The following is a 16,815-nucleotide window of genomic DNA, read 5'->3' as shown; positions in this document are numbered from 1 at the left end:
CTAACAGAATCAGACAACGCATCAAACCAATATGCCGCCGCACTAGTGACTGTAGCAATGCACACTGCAGGTTGCCATTGTAAACCCTGGTGTTACATATATCTTCTTAAGTAACCCCTCTAATTTTTTTTGTCCATAGGATCCTTAAAAGCACAACTATCCTCTATGGGAATAGTAGTCCTTTTGGCCAGAGTGGAAATTGCTCCTTCCACCTTGGGTACTGTTTGCCAAGACTCCTAGATAGAGTCCGCTATGGGAAACATCCTCTTAAATATAGGAGATGGAGAAAAAGGGATACCCGGTCTCTTCCATTCCTAAGCAATGATCTCCGTAGCTCGATCTGGTACAGGAAAAACCTCCACCAAGGAAGGTACATCAAAATATTTGTTTAGCTTACTGGATTTCTTAGGATTAACTACGACCATAGTGTCGCTGTCATCCAATGTAGCTAAAACCTCCTTGAGTAACAGACGGAGGTGTTCTATCTCAAACCTGAAAGATACAACTTCAGTATCAGCAGGAGGAATTACACTGTCAGAATCTGAGATTTCACCCTCAGATGCTACCGAAGTATCCTCCTCCTCCTCAGGCTTCTGGGAGGGGTCGTTCGAAATAGCGACAACTGCATCAGTAACCTCGCTAACTGAATGTTTATTTTTTTCTCTTGCGTTTTCCCTGCAACATGGGAAAAGCAGACAACACATCAGAAACTGCAGAAGATATGAGGGAAGCAATAACTTGCAACGTAACTCCAGGAGGAGTTAGAGGGGAAGCGAAGTGTGGGCGGTAAAATTTGGGACGCTTGAGGAGAAAGCTGTGTCATATATTGAACATTGTCATTAGACTCCTGAATAGAATCCGCCTTAGAAAATGTTGGCTCAAAAAAAAGTTTATTCCTATAATTTTAAAGTTCTCTCAATGCATGAGGAACAGAAAGGGATTGGTGGTTCCACATTGGCATCAAAACATAAAGAACAATTGACATTTTGCAAAGCCTCTTGGTCCATTCTGACTCACAATGGATCAAACTATCAAATAAAAAGATCAAGTTTTTTAACAAAAATTAAAAACAGAAAAACGTTACGGTCACTTTAAATTTTAAACCGTAACTTTTTTATTTTTTATAAGCAGAGAGGCCTAAATAACTAAACAATACTGCAGCTCACCTCTACCCCCTCAGCTTACTTTGCAGAGGTGCCTACCTGCCCTGCTGCCACCGGCTCTTCCTGTGCAGAAACCGTTCTCTCTAGCAAAAGATCTGGACTCGGCAGCAGTTACAGAAAACCGGTCTCCGGTCCTAGAAACGCATGCATTTAGAAAAACATGCGTAATCGAAATTTAGACTGTACTCTCTTTCCCTCTGGTCACTAGGAAGTGAGGGAAAAGTGTCAGGCAACACAAATTGCCGCCCCTCATAGCTCCGCCCATCGTGGGCGTCTCAGAAAAAAATCTCCCGGTCGGCATCTTTTCTCTAAAGTAAAACCGCCGGGAGCAGGGAAAACCATCTAAAATCCAGAGCCTATATTACTCCTCAGCCCCAGTGCCTGCATCCAAGCTGTCTACATAATGTCTCCTTATCCATAGGAGAATTTGTCTTTTGCAAATAAAGTGCCCAAACAAAAAGTCCTTTATATGTGTCTCATCTCTTGTAAATAAAGTTTCCAAACCCTTTTCTCAGTCCTTTATTATCCCAGAAAAATTAAAGTCCGCACTTACCTCATAAATCTGCCAGACAGCAAGGCAGCTCACCAGGTTTGAGAGGTCCTCTCCCTCACATGGACCTGTGAAACAAGAGAAAAGACGGAGTAAAATCCCTCAGACTTTCAGAGTTAGGGCAGCATCAGTATATGGGAGGCGCAGTGAGAAATATGTCCCACAAGTTCCCATTGCTCTAAAGCCACCACTGCTCTACTGAAGAGACTGATATGGACTATGGCTACACCCTAGGAGAAAGCAGCACAATCTTGCACTACTTAGAAAAGATTCTTCAAGCAAGATTTTATTATTTTTTAACACTTAACTTTACCACTTCCTTGCTCTAACATAGGAAAAGAGAATGACTGGGGTGTGTGGGAGATGATATTTAACACCTCCTGCTGGGCAGGAGTGATATTCCCATTAGTAATTAGATGATCCGTGGACTCATCGTGTCAGAAAGAAAGAAATAAAAATTGTGTGTGTTTGTGTTATGTATTAAAGTTTCCCTGAATTTCTCTTGCTATATAAACACCCTTCAGTAAACGTTTCCCTCTTTATCTACAAGGGGTGATGGCGTTCTTTGTTCAACCAAATACTTCTGAAAATATTGCTGCAGAAAAACTAAAAACTTTAATACAAACACAATTTATCAAGACTCACACAAAAGCAATGCTGGCTGTAAAATAAGTGCATCCCAGTTATAGAAGAGATTCCCCTTACATAACTCCAGCTGATGCATGTTCATGTGAGGCAGTTGACTGGTAATTATTTTTTTAGGCTTGAGAAAGGTGCAGACAACACTGGCAATTTGGTTCATCCAATCCAAAGAACCTGAAAATCGGGGTTAAAGATTGTATAACTGTGCAAATGTAATATATAAAATGTCCAGAAAATATCAGTCAGCACCTGAACCACTTGCACGCCATGTAGGGGTACCACCAGACCCTACTCAAAATGTAGTTAAAATCCAAGAAGTAATATATACACATAGTTATATTAATACTGCACTTCTTACATATGTTTTCACTTCAATTTTATTTTTAGGTGATCTAAACTGTGCCACATGTGCAGTGGTGAGAGGTGGGCTGGTCGGATCCATTGTTGGAGGTCTCTATCCAATTCTCCTTGCCTTACCTGTCAATGGAGGGCTTGCATTCAGGTACGTATCTTCCCAAAATAAATGTTGCTTATTAAGCAGACTCAAATGAAACGAACCTAGAAGTTACAATGACAAATCTACTTTGACATGTTTTTTTTTTTATGTGTGTGTATTGTTGCTTTCCTATAAATCTTTCACACACATACACGTGTGTATATATATATATATATATATATATATATATATGTGTATATATATATATATATATATGTGTGTGTGTGTGTATAATTGTATTTTCTTTTACTCATGCAAAGCTACTCAATATAATATAAATACTACATGGCAGTTGAGTTTGTTCTAACTGTATCAGTTTTTATTTATGCAACATTTGGATATTGTTCTTTTTGTATTTTACAAAACCTACTTTATAAAGTTCTAGTTTGTAGTTCCTATCAGTGAAAAAAGTTTAAAATATTGAAATAGGCATTTTAAAAGCTATAATTCACCATAATAAAAATGTATGAAATTCCAAAATAGCTTTTTGCAGTTAAAGCGATGGGAAAGTCCAAATAAAACTTGCATGATTCAGACAGAGGATGTAATTTTAAAACACTTTTAAATTAACTTCTATTTTAAAATGTACTTTGTTCTCTTGGTAGCTATTGTTAAAAAAAGAATATGTACATATCCTACACTAGTGGGAGCTAGCTGGAGCTTGCACACATTTGTCTCTTGTGATTAGCTGACTAGTTGTATTCAGTTAGCTCCCATTAGTGTATTGCTGCTACTACATCGAAGGATATTAAAAGAATGAAGCAAATTTGATAATAAAAGCAAATTGGAAATGTGTTTAAAAGTTCAGCTGTTGTGGCCTTTATATACACTGTTTTTTTTCTCCATATGGTAGGATAACCTGAAAGGGACATAAAACCCAAAAAAAATGTATTTAATGATTCGGAAAGAGCATACAACTTTCCAATTATTATCTTTTATATAATTTGCTTTGTTCACCTGGTATTTGTTGTTGAAAAGCATACCTAGGTTGGTTCAGGAGCTTCGAGCTAGCCACTGATTGGTGGCTGCACATATATACCTCATCAATGGCTTACTGATGTCTTCAGCTAACTCTCAGTAGTGCATTGCTGCTTCTTCAATAAAGGATACTAAAGTGAATGAAGCAAAATTGAATGTAGAAGTAAATTTGAAAGTTGTTAAAAAAAAAAATAGGTTTCATGTCCCTTTAATTTAAATGCTGTAGTCTTTGTCATGTGACAGTTTTGATTAGCGCAGCTTTTGACTGGGATAATAATGTTTTTGAAACCCCAATGCCAGGTTTGGGCCTGTTTTTTAAAAAAAAGTATTTGTAGACATTTCTAGTATGAAAGTACTACCAGAAGACTGCTTCATTTTAAACGTTTTGTTAATTATTGGTGCAACAGTTATCTCGTTCTTTTGGTTTTGCAATGAAATATTCTCATCAGTAATTAGTCTTAAAATTTTACCATTTTAACAATAAAACTACTCCTGGTGCCACATCTGGTTGCTTTATGTATGTATCTGGTGCCATCCATCTCTCAATAATTAAACAGTTAGATAAAGTAAAAATGAAGCATGCAGCTTCTATGATCAAACTTGCAATGTTCTCTTGGTATGCTTTAAGAGTAAACGGAGGCAAGCTCTGGAGTAGTAAGGCACTGCTGGTACTTAGCTAAACACATCTGGTGAGCTAATGCAAAGAGACATATACACTCACCGGCCACTTTATTATGTACACCTTGCTAGAGCCAGGTTGTACCCCCTTTTGCCTTCAGAACTGCCTTAATTCTTTGTGGCATAGATTCACAAGGTGTTGGAAACATTCCTCAGAGATTTTGGTCTATATTGACATGATAGCATCACACAGTTGCTGCACATCCATGATGCGAATCTCCCGTTCCACCACATCCCAAACCATTGGAGTACAGTGAACTCATTGTCTTGTTCAAGAAGCCCGTTTGAGATGATTTGAGCTTTGTGACATGGTGCATTATCCTGCTGGAAGTAGCCATCAGAAGATGGGCACACAGTAGTCATAAAGGGATGGACATGGTCAGCAATAATACTCAGATAGGCCGTGGCGTTTAAACAATGCTCAATTGGTACTAAGGGGCCCAAAGTGTGTCAAGAAAATATCCCCCACCAGCCTGAATCGTTGATACAAGACAAGATGGATCCATGCTTTCATGTTGTTTATGCCAAATTCTGACTCTACCATCTGAATGTTGCAGCTGAAATAGAGGCTCATCAGACCAGGCAACATTTTTTCCAATCTTTTATTGTCCAATTTTGGTGAGCCTGTGCAAATTGTAGCCTCAGTTTCCTGTTCTTAGCCGACAGGAGTGGCACCCGGTGTGGTCTTCTGTAGCCCATCTGCTTCAAGGTTCAACGTGTTGTGCGTTCAGATATTGTATTTTGCATACCTTGGTTGTAACAAGTGGTTATTTGAGTTACTGTTGCCTTTCTATCATCTCGAACCAGTCTGCCCATTCTCCTCTAACCTCAACAAAGTGTTTTCGCAATTGCCGTTCACTGGATATTTTCTCTTTTTTGGACCATTATCAGTTAACCCTAGAGATGGTTGTGTATGAAAATTCCAGTAGATCAATTTTTTAAATAATCAGACCCACAACAATGCCACGTTCAGTCACTTAAATCCCCTTTCGTCCCCATTCTGATGCTCGGTTTGAACTTCAGCAAATAGTCTTCACCATGTCTAGATGCCTAAATGCAGAGTTGCTGTCCTGTGATTGGCTGATTAGCAATTTTTGTGACCAAGCAATAGAACAGGTGTACCTAACAAATTGTCCGGTGAGTGTATATGCTGCAACCAATCACCACCTTGCTCTCAGTACTGCATACCTGCTCCTGAGCTTACCTAAGTTTCCTCTTAAACAAATGATAGCAAGAGAATGAAGCAAACTTCATATTGGAAGCTGGAACATTGTTTAACCTGTTGAACCAATATGACGTATATATGTCATGCGGTACAAAGCACATTGTGCCGCATAACATAGGTTGCAGGAAGCTACAGCAGCCTCGGCTGTAAAGTGATAGCCAAAAGCTGCAGGCAATTCTCTTCATATGGCAAAAGAGCACAATTGGTGCTCCAGTTCCATATGAAGACAGATGCCTGATCACATGGTAACATTGCTGGTGCCGGCGGGAGGTAGGTGGGCATCCCAGCGGCAGAGAGGGACCCTACCAACAGAAAACATTTTTTGAAGGGAGAGGGAGGAATCTGGCACTGCACTACAGAAAAGGGGTGGTTGGGAGACCACTACACCACACAAATATATATATTATTTTTTTTTTTTAAAGCAAACAAACACAAATTAGGTACTGACAGCCAGCTGCCAATACCAAAAATGGCTTAGACTAGAGAGGGTTAGAAATTGTTTGGAAGGGATCACTACACCACAGAAAAATATTTTTTTTATATATAAAAAAGCCCTAAACTGCATACTGGCAGTAACTAAGATGGCATGGATGTGTTTGGGAGGGGATCATGGAGGTAGGAGGGTAGTACCTACATTACTATACTATTTCCTTTACCGTCTAATTAACACCTTCACTGTTGGGAATTTCAGAACTCCGGTGCACAGCTACAATTAAGGACCTTCTAATTACCAAAAACCTATGGCAAAGCCATGCATGTCTGCTATTTCCGAACAAAGGGGATCCCCAAAACAGCTTTTACCATCATTTATGTCATGATTGCACAAGCAGTATTTACATTATTTCAGTATAAACACAAAGTTTGTGAAAAATTAGTTTTTTATGATTGCATTAGGTGGGGAAATGGTAGCATGAAATATACCAAAATTGGCCTCGATCAATACTTTCGGTAGTCTACTTAAAAAATATATATAATTTTGATAGGTAAATAAAAAAGGGGTCTAAAATATTAAAGGGACAGTCAAATCCAAAAAAAAAACTTTCATGAGTTAAACAACTTCCCAATTTACTTTCATCACTAATTTTGCTTTGTTCTCTTGGTATTCTTAGTTGAAAGCTAAACCTAAGAGGTTCATATGCTAATTTTTTAGACTTTGAAGACTGCCTCTAATCTGAATGCATTTTAACCACTAGAGGGCATTAGTTCATGTGTTTCATATAAATAACATTGAGCTCACGCACGTGAAGTGACCTAGGAGTGAGCACTGATTGGCTAAAATGCAAGTCTGTCAAAAGAACTGAAATAAAGGGGCAGAAGCTTAGATATAATGCAATTACAAAGGTAAAATGTGTATTATTATTATAACTGTTGGTTAATAAAGGGATTATCTTTCTTTTTAAGCAACAAAAATTCTGGTGTTGACTGTCCCTTTAAATATTATTTGGTATTTTGGGCAAGTTTTTCTCTGACATTCAGTATAGTAAAGGGGTTAAATTTGCAAGCACTCTCTGAATCATTAAAGTTTAATTTGAGGTTACCAATTCCTTTAAACTAGAGTGTGTGTGTGAGAGAAGAAACCTACATACTTGTGTAGGAGTAAAAAAATATGCTTTTCATTTTTAACAGTTATATTGCCATCTATAACAAACCCCTCCATGTGTTTTTATTTAGACACTGACAAAACAATTATCAGCCTTTTTTTCTCTCCCCACCACCTTGTCAGGTATGAAACAGCACCTTTACCCCAGAAAGGCAATATTCTTCGCTTCTGGACCACAGTCTCAAAGCCAGTGTTAAGAAAGATGAGCTTTGTCTTCCTCCTTCAGGCTGCATTTGGTGGTTATTTGAGTTCTAGACTATTTTCATTATATGAAAAAATGCTTCAGCCGCCTGCACCTGGGGCGAATTAATAAATGGAATTATTTTTGCGTAAAAATTGTTGTAAGGTAATTTTTATATATTTATTGTAGTTCTTTAATATTTTTTATTCTTGCATTTCTTCTGTTCCAGGATCTGTTGCCTTTTACTATATTTAGTATGATGAGTAAATATTCACAAGAAAGATAAACCACACTTATTTTCCACATTTATAAACTATTTTACCAGGATTTTGAGACTTTTAAATAGCACACTGAAAAGCAAAGTTAAAAGGGACACAAAACAGATTAGAAAATGTATAAATAAAAAAAACTGTAGCGGTATAATTTCATAATGCATCAATATAGGGTTTGCTAACAAAATGACAGCAGCAAACCATGACTACAGTGAAATAAGATAATGGCAGGACCATTTGGAAATTAAAAAACAATTGTAGCAAATAGGCGTTTGTTCAGAAAATGTTCACTTGACCGCTATATTCATTTATTTGCAATACTACTAAAGTCTTGTGATAAAGGTTTTATGTCCGTTTAACACACTGACCAAACTGCAAAAAAAAGATTCAGACACTTCAAGCAAAGAAAAAAGTAATTTATTTCAATTAATAGAAAAACATAAATCCAAAATGAATCATATTTAATTCTGCATACAATGGTGTTGTTGCAGCAGTGTTTAGTTCTTTTGGGCCATGATGGCTCGGAAGATTTCAGTGCAAGGTGCAGGAATATTAACTGTTGACTTAACGTGAAGGTTTGGATTTTGATTAGTTCTCAGATCATAGTTACAGCAGACACTGGCTGCCCTCACATGTCAGCTTTTCATTATGTGTACAAACCTATTCATTAATATAAACAAGCCTGCTCAACAAAATATGGTACATACATTTTTTTCCCCCCCACAGTAGATATGACATACACCATAGGTGTATTATATCATCTGTATTGCCTGACACGACTACAGCAAGTCACAAAACCTTTTAAGTGAGAGGTATGGGAAATGCTACACAGCACTAGTCATTTCTATGATTAGCGAGTATAGAAGACTGCTCTATTTGAAACAAACAATTACTTTGCAGCAACTGCTAGCGATTTTGCTATCAGTGCTAGAGTTTCTCAGCTTAACCTTTTTTTTTTTTCTTCAAAAAGCTTTATTGAAGTGAGAAAAATATACAGAGTCTTGCTGAGAGTAATCACATAATACTTCTCATCAAGGATATTGAAACAGCAAAACAGGAACATGTACATAAAAATGTTATACACTTCTAAGTGATTGCGATCCCGCTCAATTGATCCGCGTCATGAGCGAGAAATCAGAATATTTGTAATTTTCAATAATTTTATGAGCATTACATAAAACAACAATACATTTCGAAACAGTCTCAGCTTAACCTTTTAACGCCATTATGGCATTCTATTCCGGCCTAACCACGCCGGGCGTTAGGACGGAATAGAACGTCCTAGCCGTTTGGCTGTCCTAAAGCCAACTGCACTTCCAGGATGCAATCACGGTCTGGAGGGCATGCCAAGCATCATAGGGACGCCCCCCTGACCCGATCCCATCATTGAAATCGCACGATCACAGGATTTAATTTTGTTTACATCTGAACATTTTTCCGATGTAGACAAATTAACCCTATCAAAGGGTTGAATACAAAACGTGCAAGTAACCAAACATGATATTTTTAATTAACTACTTTTTGGAGGTGTTAATATTTTAACCCCTTCACTGCTAAGCCTTTTACACTCCTATGCTTAGATTTAAAGGGACACTACCCAAAAATTATTTTGTGATTCAGATTGAGCATGAAATTTTAGGCAACTTTCTAATTTACTCCTATTTCAAATTTTCTTTATTCTCTTGGTATCTTTATTTGAAATGCAAGAATGTAAGTTTAGATGCCGGCCCATTTTTGGTGAACAACCTGGGTTGTCCTCGCTGATTGGTGGATAAATTCATCCACCAATAAAAGAGTACTGAAACCAAAAAAGCTTAGATGAATCTTTTTCAAATAAAGATAGCAATAGAAAGAAGAAAAATTGATAATAAGAGTAAATTAGAAAGTTGCTTAAAAATGCATGCTCTTTCTGAATTACAAAAGAAAAAAAATTGGGTTCAGTGTCCCTTTAAATTTGTTATTTGCTGCTTTCATTTTTATACTATTGTAAGTCATTTCAGTGAGTAACCCACACAGATTATTTATATTTCATTATGTGAAAAAGCTGCAGCAAAATAAGAATTTTGTAGTTGGGCGAGTACTGCAGTAACAAAAGTGCTTTTATTTCTAAACTGGCTCAACCGGCTCCTCTAGTTTATACTATAACCCCCAAAAGCCTGTATAACTCCTATTTCACATTTGGATACCCTTGATGACAATTTAGGAAGGTAGTAACAGCTGGTCATTTTCAATATTTTCTAAAACCTTAGGGCGTTTTATATGAATCGGTCGTGTTTTTAAAGTTTATGGGCACCATTTAAAAGAGCAGCGGATTGACAATCCCCCCTGCTAAAAAGGGACACTGAACCCAATTTTTCTCTTTCACGATTCAGAGCATATCATTAAGCAACTTTCTAATTTACTCTTATTATCAATTTTTATTCGTTCTCTTGCTATCTTTATTTAAAAAGCAGGAATGTGATGCATAGGAGCCGGCCCATTTTTGGTTGAGAACCTGGGTAATGCTTGCTTATTGGTGGGTAGATGTAAGCCTCCAATAAGCAAGCGCTATCCAAACTGCTGAACATAAAATGGGCTGGCTGCTAAGATTTACATTCCTGCTATTAAAATAAAAATAGGAAGAGAACGAAGAAAAAATAGAAGCAAATTAGAAAGTTGTTTAACCCTTTAATGACCACATCACTTTTTCATTTTCTGTCCGTTTGGGATCAAGGCTATTTTTGCGGTGTTTGCGTTTAGCTGTAATTTTCCTCTTACTCGTTTACTGTACCCACACATATTATATACCGTTTTTCTCGCCATTAAATGGACTTTCAAAAGTTAACATTATTTTCATCATATTTTATAATTTACTATAAAAAAAAAAAAAAAATAATGAGGAAAAATTGGAAAAAAAACACACTTTTTCCAACTTTGACCCCCAAAATCTGTTACACATCTAATACCACCAAAAAACACCCATGCTAAATAGTTTCTAAATTTTGTCCTGAGTTTAGAAATACCCAATGTTTACATGTTCTTTGCTTTTTTTGCAAGTTATAGGGCCATAAATACAAGTAGCACTTTGCTATTTCCAAACCACTTTTTTTCAAAATTAGCGCTAGTTACATTGGAACACTGATATCTGTCAGGAATACCTGAATATCCCTTGACATGTATATATTAATTAGGGAGCATGTAGGGAGCTTCTAGGGTTAATTTTAGCTTTAGTGTAGTAGAGAACCCCAAGTATTGATCTAGGCCCATTTTGGTATATTTCATGCCACCATTTCACCGCCAAATGCGATCAAATGAATGAAAAAAGAAAAAAAAAACGTTACATTTTTCACAATTTTAGGTTTCTCACTGAAATTATTTACGAACAGCTTGTGCAATTATGGCACAAATGGTTGTAAATGCTTCTCTGGGATCCCCTTTGTTCAGAAATAGCAGACTTATATGGCTTTGGTGTTGCTTTTTGTTAATTAGAAGGTTGCTAAATGCTGCTGCGCATCACACGTGTATTATGGCTAGCAGTGAAGGGGTTAATTAGGTAGTTTGTAGGGAGCTTGCAGGGTTAGTGTAGAGATCAGCCTCTCACCTGACACATCACACCCCCTGATCCCTCCCAAACAGCTCCCTTCCCTCCCCCACCCCACAATTGTCCCCGCCATCTTAAGTCCTCCCCCTCTGCCTTATTGGGGGCCCATCTAGTTAAAAAAAAAAAAAAAAACTTAATTTCATTTTTTTCTGTAGTGTAGCTTCCTCCCACAGACCAACTCCCACCCCCTAACTGATGTTTTTTTTATAACATTTATATTCCCCACTTTTGCTATAAAATTTTCTGTAGTGTAGCGGTTCCCACCCGCTCCCTCCCCGTGCACGCGCCCGCCCCCCCCGGTCATCCCCGCCCCCTCCACATCATCAGGGCCATCGATGGCCGCCACCCGCCTCCCACCCACCAACGAAGAAAGCCACCGATGTCCGGTGCAGAGAGGGCCACAGAGTGGCTCTCTCTGCACCGGATGGTTAAAAAAGGTTATTGCAGGATGCCTCGATATCGAGGCATCACTGCAATAACCGGAAAGCAGCTGGAAACGAGCAGGATCGCTTCCAGCTGCTTTCCACACAAGGATGTGCAGGGTACGTCATTGGTCGTTATCTGACTTTTTTTTTTTAGAGGACGTACCCTGCACGTCCTTGGTCGTTAAGGGGTTAAAATGTCATGCTCTTTCTGAATCATGAAAGAAAAAAATTGGGTTCAAGGTCCCTTTAACAAGAATAGGATTTAGAATTATGTCTATTGCAATATATTATCCTTTTATGCAAGAGTGCAAGGTGAAAAAAATAAATGCATCTTTAATTGCTAGTTGCAATTCTAAAATATAGGAAAAAAATGTTGATACTTCAAGAAATTACCAGATGCTACATTTGGAACAGGAAGTGTCGGTACTATTTAGAAAACAAGGACTCCCATTCTGGAGTGTGCCATGTATGCTGTCAAATTTCACTTTTTGTGATATTTAAATGTTATGATTTTGACAGTAGAATTGCATTATCCCCACATACACAATATAAAGAACATGTAAATAGCACTTTTAATTTAAAGTTATCAGTAAAAAAATTCTAAGATTTCTTTTGTTTACCTACCCTCTGTACCACATGACAGCCATCAGCCAATTGCAGGATTCTTACACATGCTCAGTAAGAGCTGGTACCTCAGAAAGTGTTCCTGTAAAATGACTGAGCATAAATTGATAATGAATTAAAATTTAAAAGGTTGGTTTCTTTTTTTAAACAGGAAACTCTTAATCATGAGTTTAAATGTTGACTTGTGTCCCTTAAAGTTTATATTACTTATACTTATTTTCTCATTGAGGGGGCCATGGTAGTCAAAATTGAAACCATTTTTAATTTAATAGAAGCAATTTTGAACTACACTGCTATTAAAAAAATATATATATTTAATAAAAGCCATCAATAATGGCCCTTTCTGTTCATGCAGAGCATACATTATTTGTGCACTTACTCTGAAATTGTATGTCTGTTCATAAAGTTGACCAGCGGTGTCCAACTTTTTCTCTCTTCCGAACCTTTGATTAGGCTTTTCATTTAGGAGTACTCCCTCTCTTCATTACCCCCACCCATCCCTCAAAATAAAGGAAGCACTTTTTTTTTTTTATAGGGGAGGTAAGCCATACGACTGTACATGTATCAACAGGATTAAAGCTCTGATTAAATGGAATACACTCATTTATTTAAGTTTTGGCTGCATGTTCCTTTAACTGGAAGGTGGTGTGGACTTACCTAACATTTAAAATGATCTTTATTGTTTAAATGTATTTGCCCTTAATTGGCCTCAGCATAAGCCTAGAGAAGGGAAAACCTTGGTTCCAACAAGGAAGTGCCTACTAAGTTATAGGAATGTGAATTGGAAAGATCACAAATTAAATTACTGGAAAAGTGGTCGAAATAAAAGTATAATGCAAAACTATTTTACTACTTATAATTAAACATTTTATATTACAAAGTCTCTCAAATAGAAGAAGAGGAAGATTAACTTAAGCGTACACTTGCTTGCAGTGTTGTACTACCATAATTTGAAATCATATCCGATCATGGGAACATGTCTTGTGGCTAGCAGAAAGCACTGGAGGCAACCAAAAGATAGAAGGGGAAAAATAAGTGTAAGGATGGTATTATGTTCTTAAATTCAACCTGCCTCTTTCAACACAGGACAATATTTAAGAATTAACTTGTTTTTATGTTATAGGAACACTATCTAAATCATGAGTTTTCATTTTGAAATTAGAGTATGCAATTAAATAAAAAGTTTCCAATTTACTTAAATTGTGCATGATCATTTGTATGCGCACTGAGGCTCCTGAGTGCAGTGTATACATAAAAGTCTGATTCGCTTTGGGCTGTCACATTATATAGGGAGCAGGGAATTTAAAGGATTTTGAAATTTATCAGGAAAAAATAAATATTGTGAATTTCAAATGAGTAATAGAATTTCCAACACATTTTATTTTTAATGCATTTGTTGATTATTCAATCCTACTGTATTTAAAGGGACATTAAAACTCGAAAAAATTCTCTCATGTTTCAGATAGGATACAATTTTAAACAACTTTCCAATTAACTTCTATTTAATTTGCTTCATTCTTCAGATATCCTTTCTTGAAGAAATAGCATTGCACATGGGTGAGCCAATCACACGAGGTATCTATGTGCAGCCACCAATCAGCAGCTACTGAGCCTATCCAGATATGCTTTTCAGCAAAGGATATCAAGAAAACGAAGCATATTAGATAATAGAAGTAAATTAGAAAATTGTTTAACATGGCATGCTCTTTCTAAATCATGAAAGAAAATCTATGGGTTTCATGTCCCTTTAACGGCGTATGTTGGCCGTTTTCACACAAAGGAGTTAAATATTTCCAAATGCCTCCTGGAGTGAGCAACGTAGTAATAGCAAATCTCACCACTGTCAGTAGGACCTGTGCTGCTATTACATGGCTGAAAACTCCTCAAGAACATGTGACGTATCGCATAAGTCTGTCATTAAGGGGTTAACATCCGATCAACACTTCCTTAAAGGAGATCACAGCTTCTACTCTTCAAGCCTACAATCATCAAGATAATGGAAGGTCTGAATTCACATGCTCCTAAATGGAACACTATGGAACAGCTAAAACACAAAATCATACCCCGATAAAAAAATATAAAAATACATTTGTGTCGCCTGTTTTAATGTAAATTCAGTCTAAAAATTATCCTTTTTCCAATCCTCCTCAGGAAAATTAGAGCAAAAAGTTCTATACCTAAAAGGGACATAAAGCTAAAAAATTAGGACTTTTACTTCAGATAGAGCATGCAATTAGAGGGGAAAAAAATTAAACTTTACTTTATTCTCGTCATCCTTTGTTGAAGCACATACCTGGGTAGGTTCAAGAACATGCAAAGGTGCGGAACACTATATTGCAGCAGTGTTGCATCAATGTTATACACTTCTGAACACTAGATGAAAACAGTGTTTAGAAAACAAACTTAGTAGAAAAAACTCCAGTTCACACAATTCAATTAGCTGTCGATTTGCCAAGGATAATGATTTGCTACATTCTTTTGTTAAAAAAAACATATCTAGGTAGGCTCAGGAGCAATAATGCACTTCTGGGAGCTAGCAGCCGATTGGTAGCTGCAAATATATGCTCCAGGTCACAGTAGTGCGCTCCTGCTCCTAAAACTACCTAGGCACACTTTTCAATAAAGGATACCAAAGAACGAAGCAACGCTGAAAATAACTTCACAAACAGTTGTGGTTACATTTTGCATACATAAAATATGCAATTAAAGGGACAGTCTAGTATTTGCAATATTTATCATTTGTGTAGCGCAGCAAAATTCTGTAGCGCTATTTAGCCAACTTATATTTAGAAGCCAATTTTAAAATGTACCCTGGAAAAAAAAAAAAAAAAAACTTCTATGGCCTTGTATAAGTAGGCACGTGCATTCAGAGGTTTCAGGTGCCTCTGAAGGTAACCACTTGCGGCATTTGGCTCTCTTTGGAGCCGGATTTCTTCTTGTGCAAATCCAGATCTTAGTGTGTTGCACTTTCACAAGAAAAAAATCTTGCCGCAAGCAGCAGCCTTCTTCCGCATCTGAAAACTGCAAATGAAAATGTATAAGTATAGCCCTTTTCAAACCAACAGAAGCTAATTAATCTGATTAAGATCTTAGCACAGAAGGGATGTGCAAAAGTGTCTACTGTATTGGGGTCTTTTGTGACCTGCTTTAAAATAAGTGCAAAACAAATCTTTGTGTAAATACAGATGTGATAAAACTTTCACTCTAATAAATCTAATGCAGAAATCACTTGAATGCCACAAACAGTGGCCATTTTTTGCAGAAATCTGAATTTTTGTGCATTCCTACTGAGTTTTGGCAACCGCAATAGATTGACAGCACCTAGCGTGCATAAACTGCAAATAGAAGTGTGGATTGCCATATACTAGATTGACCAACAGTTCTTGGAGTCACATGGAGGGAATATTTTACAACTTCAAACACTGGTATAGAAGGTGAACAAATGATGCGCTAATTCTCTTTTGATAGCCTTGATCTAACGCAAGTGCACAGACAAAATATATATATATATATATATATATATATATATATATATAAATTTTAAATTTGTCTTGGACAATAAAAACAATACTCTAGATATCCGCTTCTGGGGTAATTCGGAATTTGTAAAGAAAAACATGCACAAGCTATTGCTATTTCCAATGGGGAATGTCTTCATGGCAGCAGAGGTGAAGCTAGACAGCATTAGCAAAAAAATAAATGTGTGTGTATATGTATATAGAGAAACTCAGGGGTCAACATATCAGTTTAAAATTTAGGGGCCAACCAGTGCTGTTTTTACATAGATATATGGAGAATAACCTTTTAAAAAAAAGAAAAAAAGTTAGTTTTGTCAAGCACTGGCTTAAATACTTATTGGTTGACACTGAAATCAAGCTGTCAGGGATATTACTGACAGTGTGTGAATGCAAGTATATTGCTTATACTGGGATACTAAACCAAATTTTTTTCATTCATGACCCAGAGCAGGCAATTTTAACCCCTTGAGTGCCAACAACGGCTCTCAGCCGTCACAGAGTTTCCCACTCTGGTGCTTATGACGGCTCAGGGCCGTCACTAGCACTCTCCCATCTTGAGGGAGATCTGGGGGCTCCCACCCTGACGATCAGGCCTGCATAGTGACAGGCATTGCCAGGGCTTCACGTTTTGCGTGGTGATGTCACACACAATGACGTCACCGTGAAACTTTATTAAGAATTTTACAATACAAAGTATAGGGAAAGGGGGCATGCTGCTTAGAAGCCTAACCTTTCCAACGATGTAAGTCTTGGGGATTTACAAAAGTTTTAAAAATAAAAAAATTTAAAAAATCACCTTAGCACCCAGATGGGAAAGTTCTTAGCACTCAAAGGGTTAAGCAACTTTCTAATTTTCTCCTATTAATTTTTATTTGTTCTATTG

The 16,815-nt window shown here is 37.1% G+C and overlaps 1 protein-coding gene across 2 annotated transcripts in view; it reads left to right on the top strand.

Annotated features, from left to right (window-relative positions):
* LOC128654638 (transmembrane protein 126A) overlaps window positions 1–7,668 on the top strand; it is a 32,474-nt gene extending 24,806 nt beyond the window's left edge. For both annotated transcript variants that reach the window (XM_053708661.1, XM_053708660.1), the window contains exons 4-5: window positions 2,743–2,857; window positions 7,456–7,668. In XM_053708661.1, coding sequence (XP_053564636.1) covers window positions 2,743–2,857; window positions 7,456–7,642 — 302 coding nt within the window. In that variant the 3' untranslated portion in view covers window positions 7,643–7,668. The remainder of the gene's footprint in view (window positions 1–2,742; window positions 2,858–7,455) is intronic.
* Window positions 7,669–16,815: the final 9,147 nt, after the last annotated feature.

This window comes from Bombina bombina, chromosome 3, assembly GCF_027579735.1.
Source record: "Bombina bombina isolate aBomBom1 chromosome 3, aBomBom1.pri, whole genome shotgun sequence".
NCBI classification, from domain to species: Eukaryota; Metazoa; Chordata; class Amphibia; order Anura; family Bombinatoridae; genus Bombina; species Bombina bombina.
The sequence above is the reverse complement of the archived record's forward strand: the minus strand, read 5'-3'. Positions and strand labels throughout refer to the sequence as shown.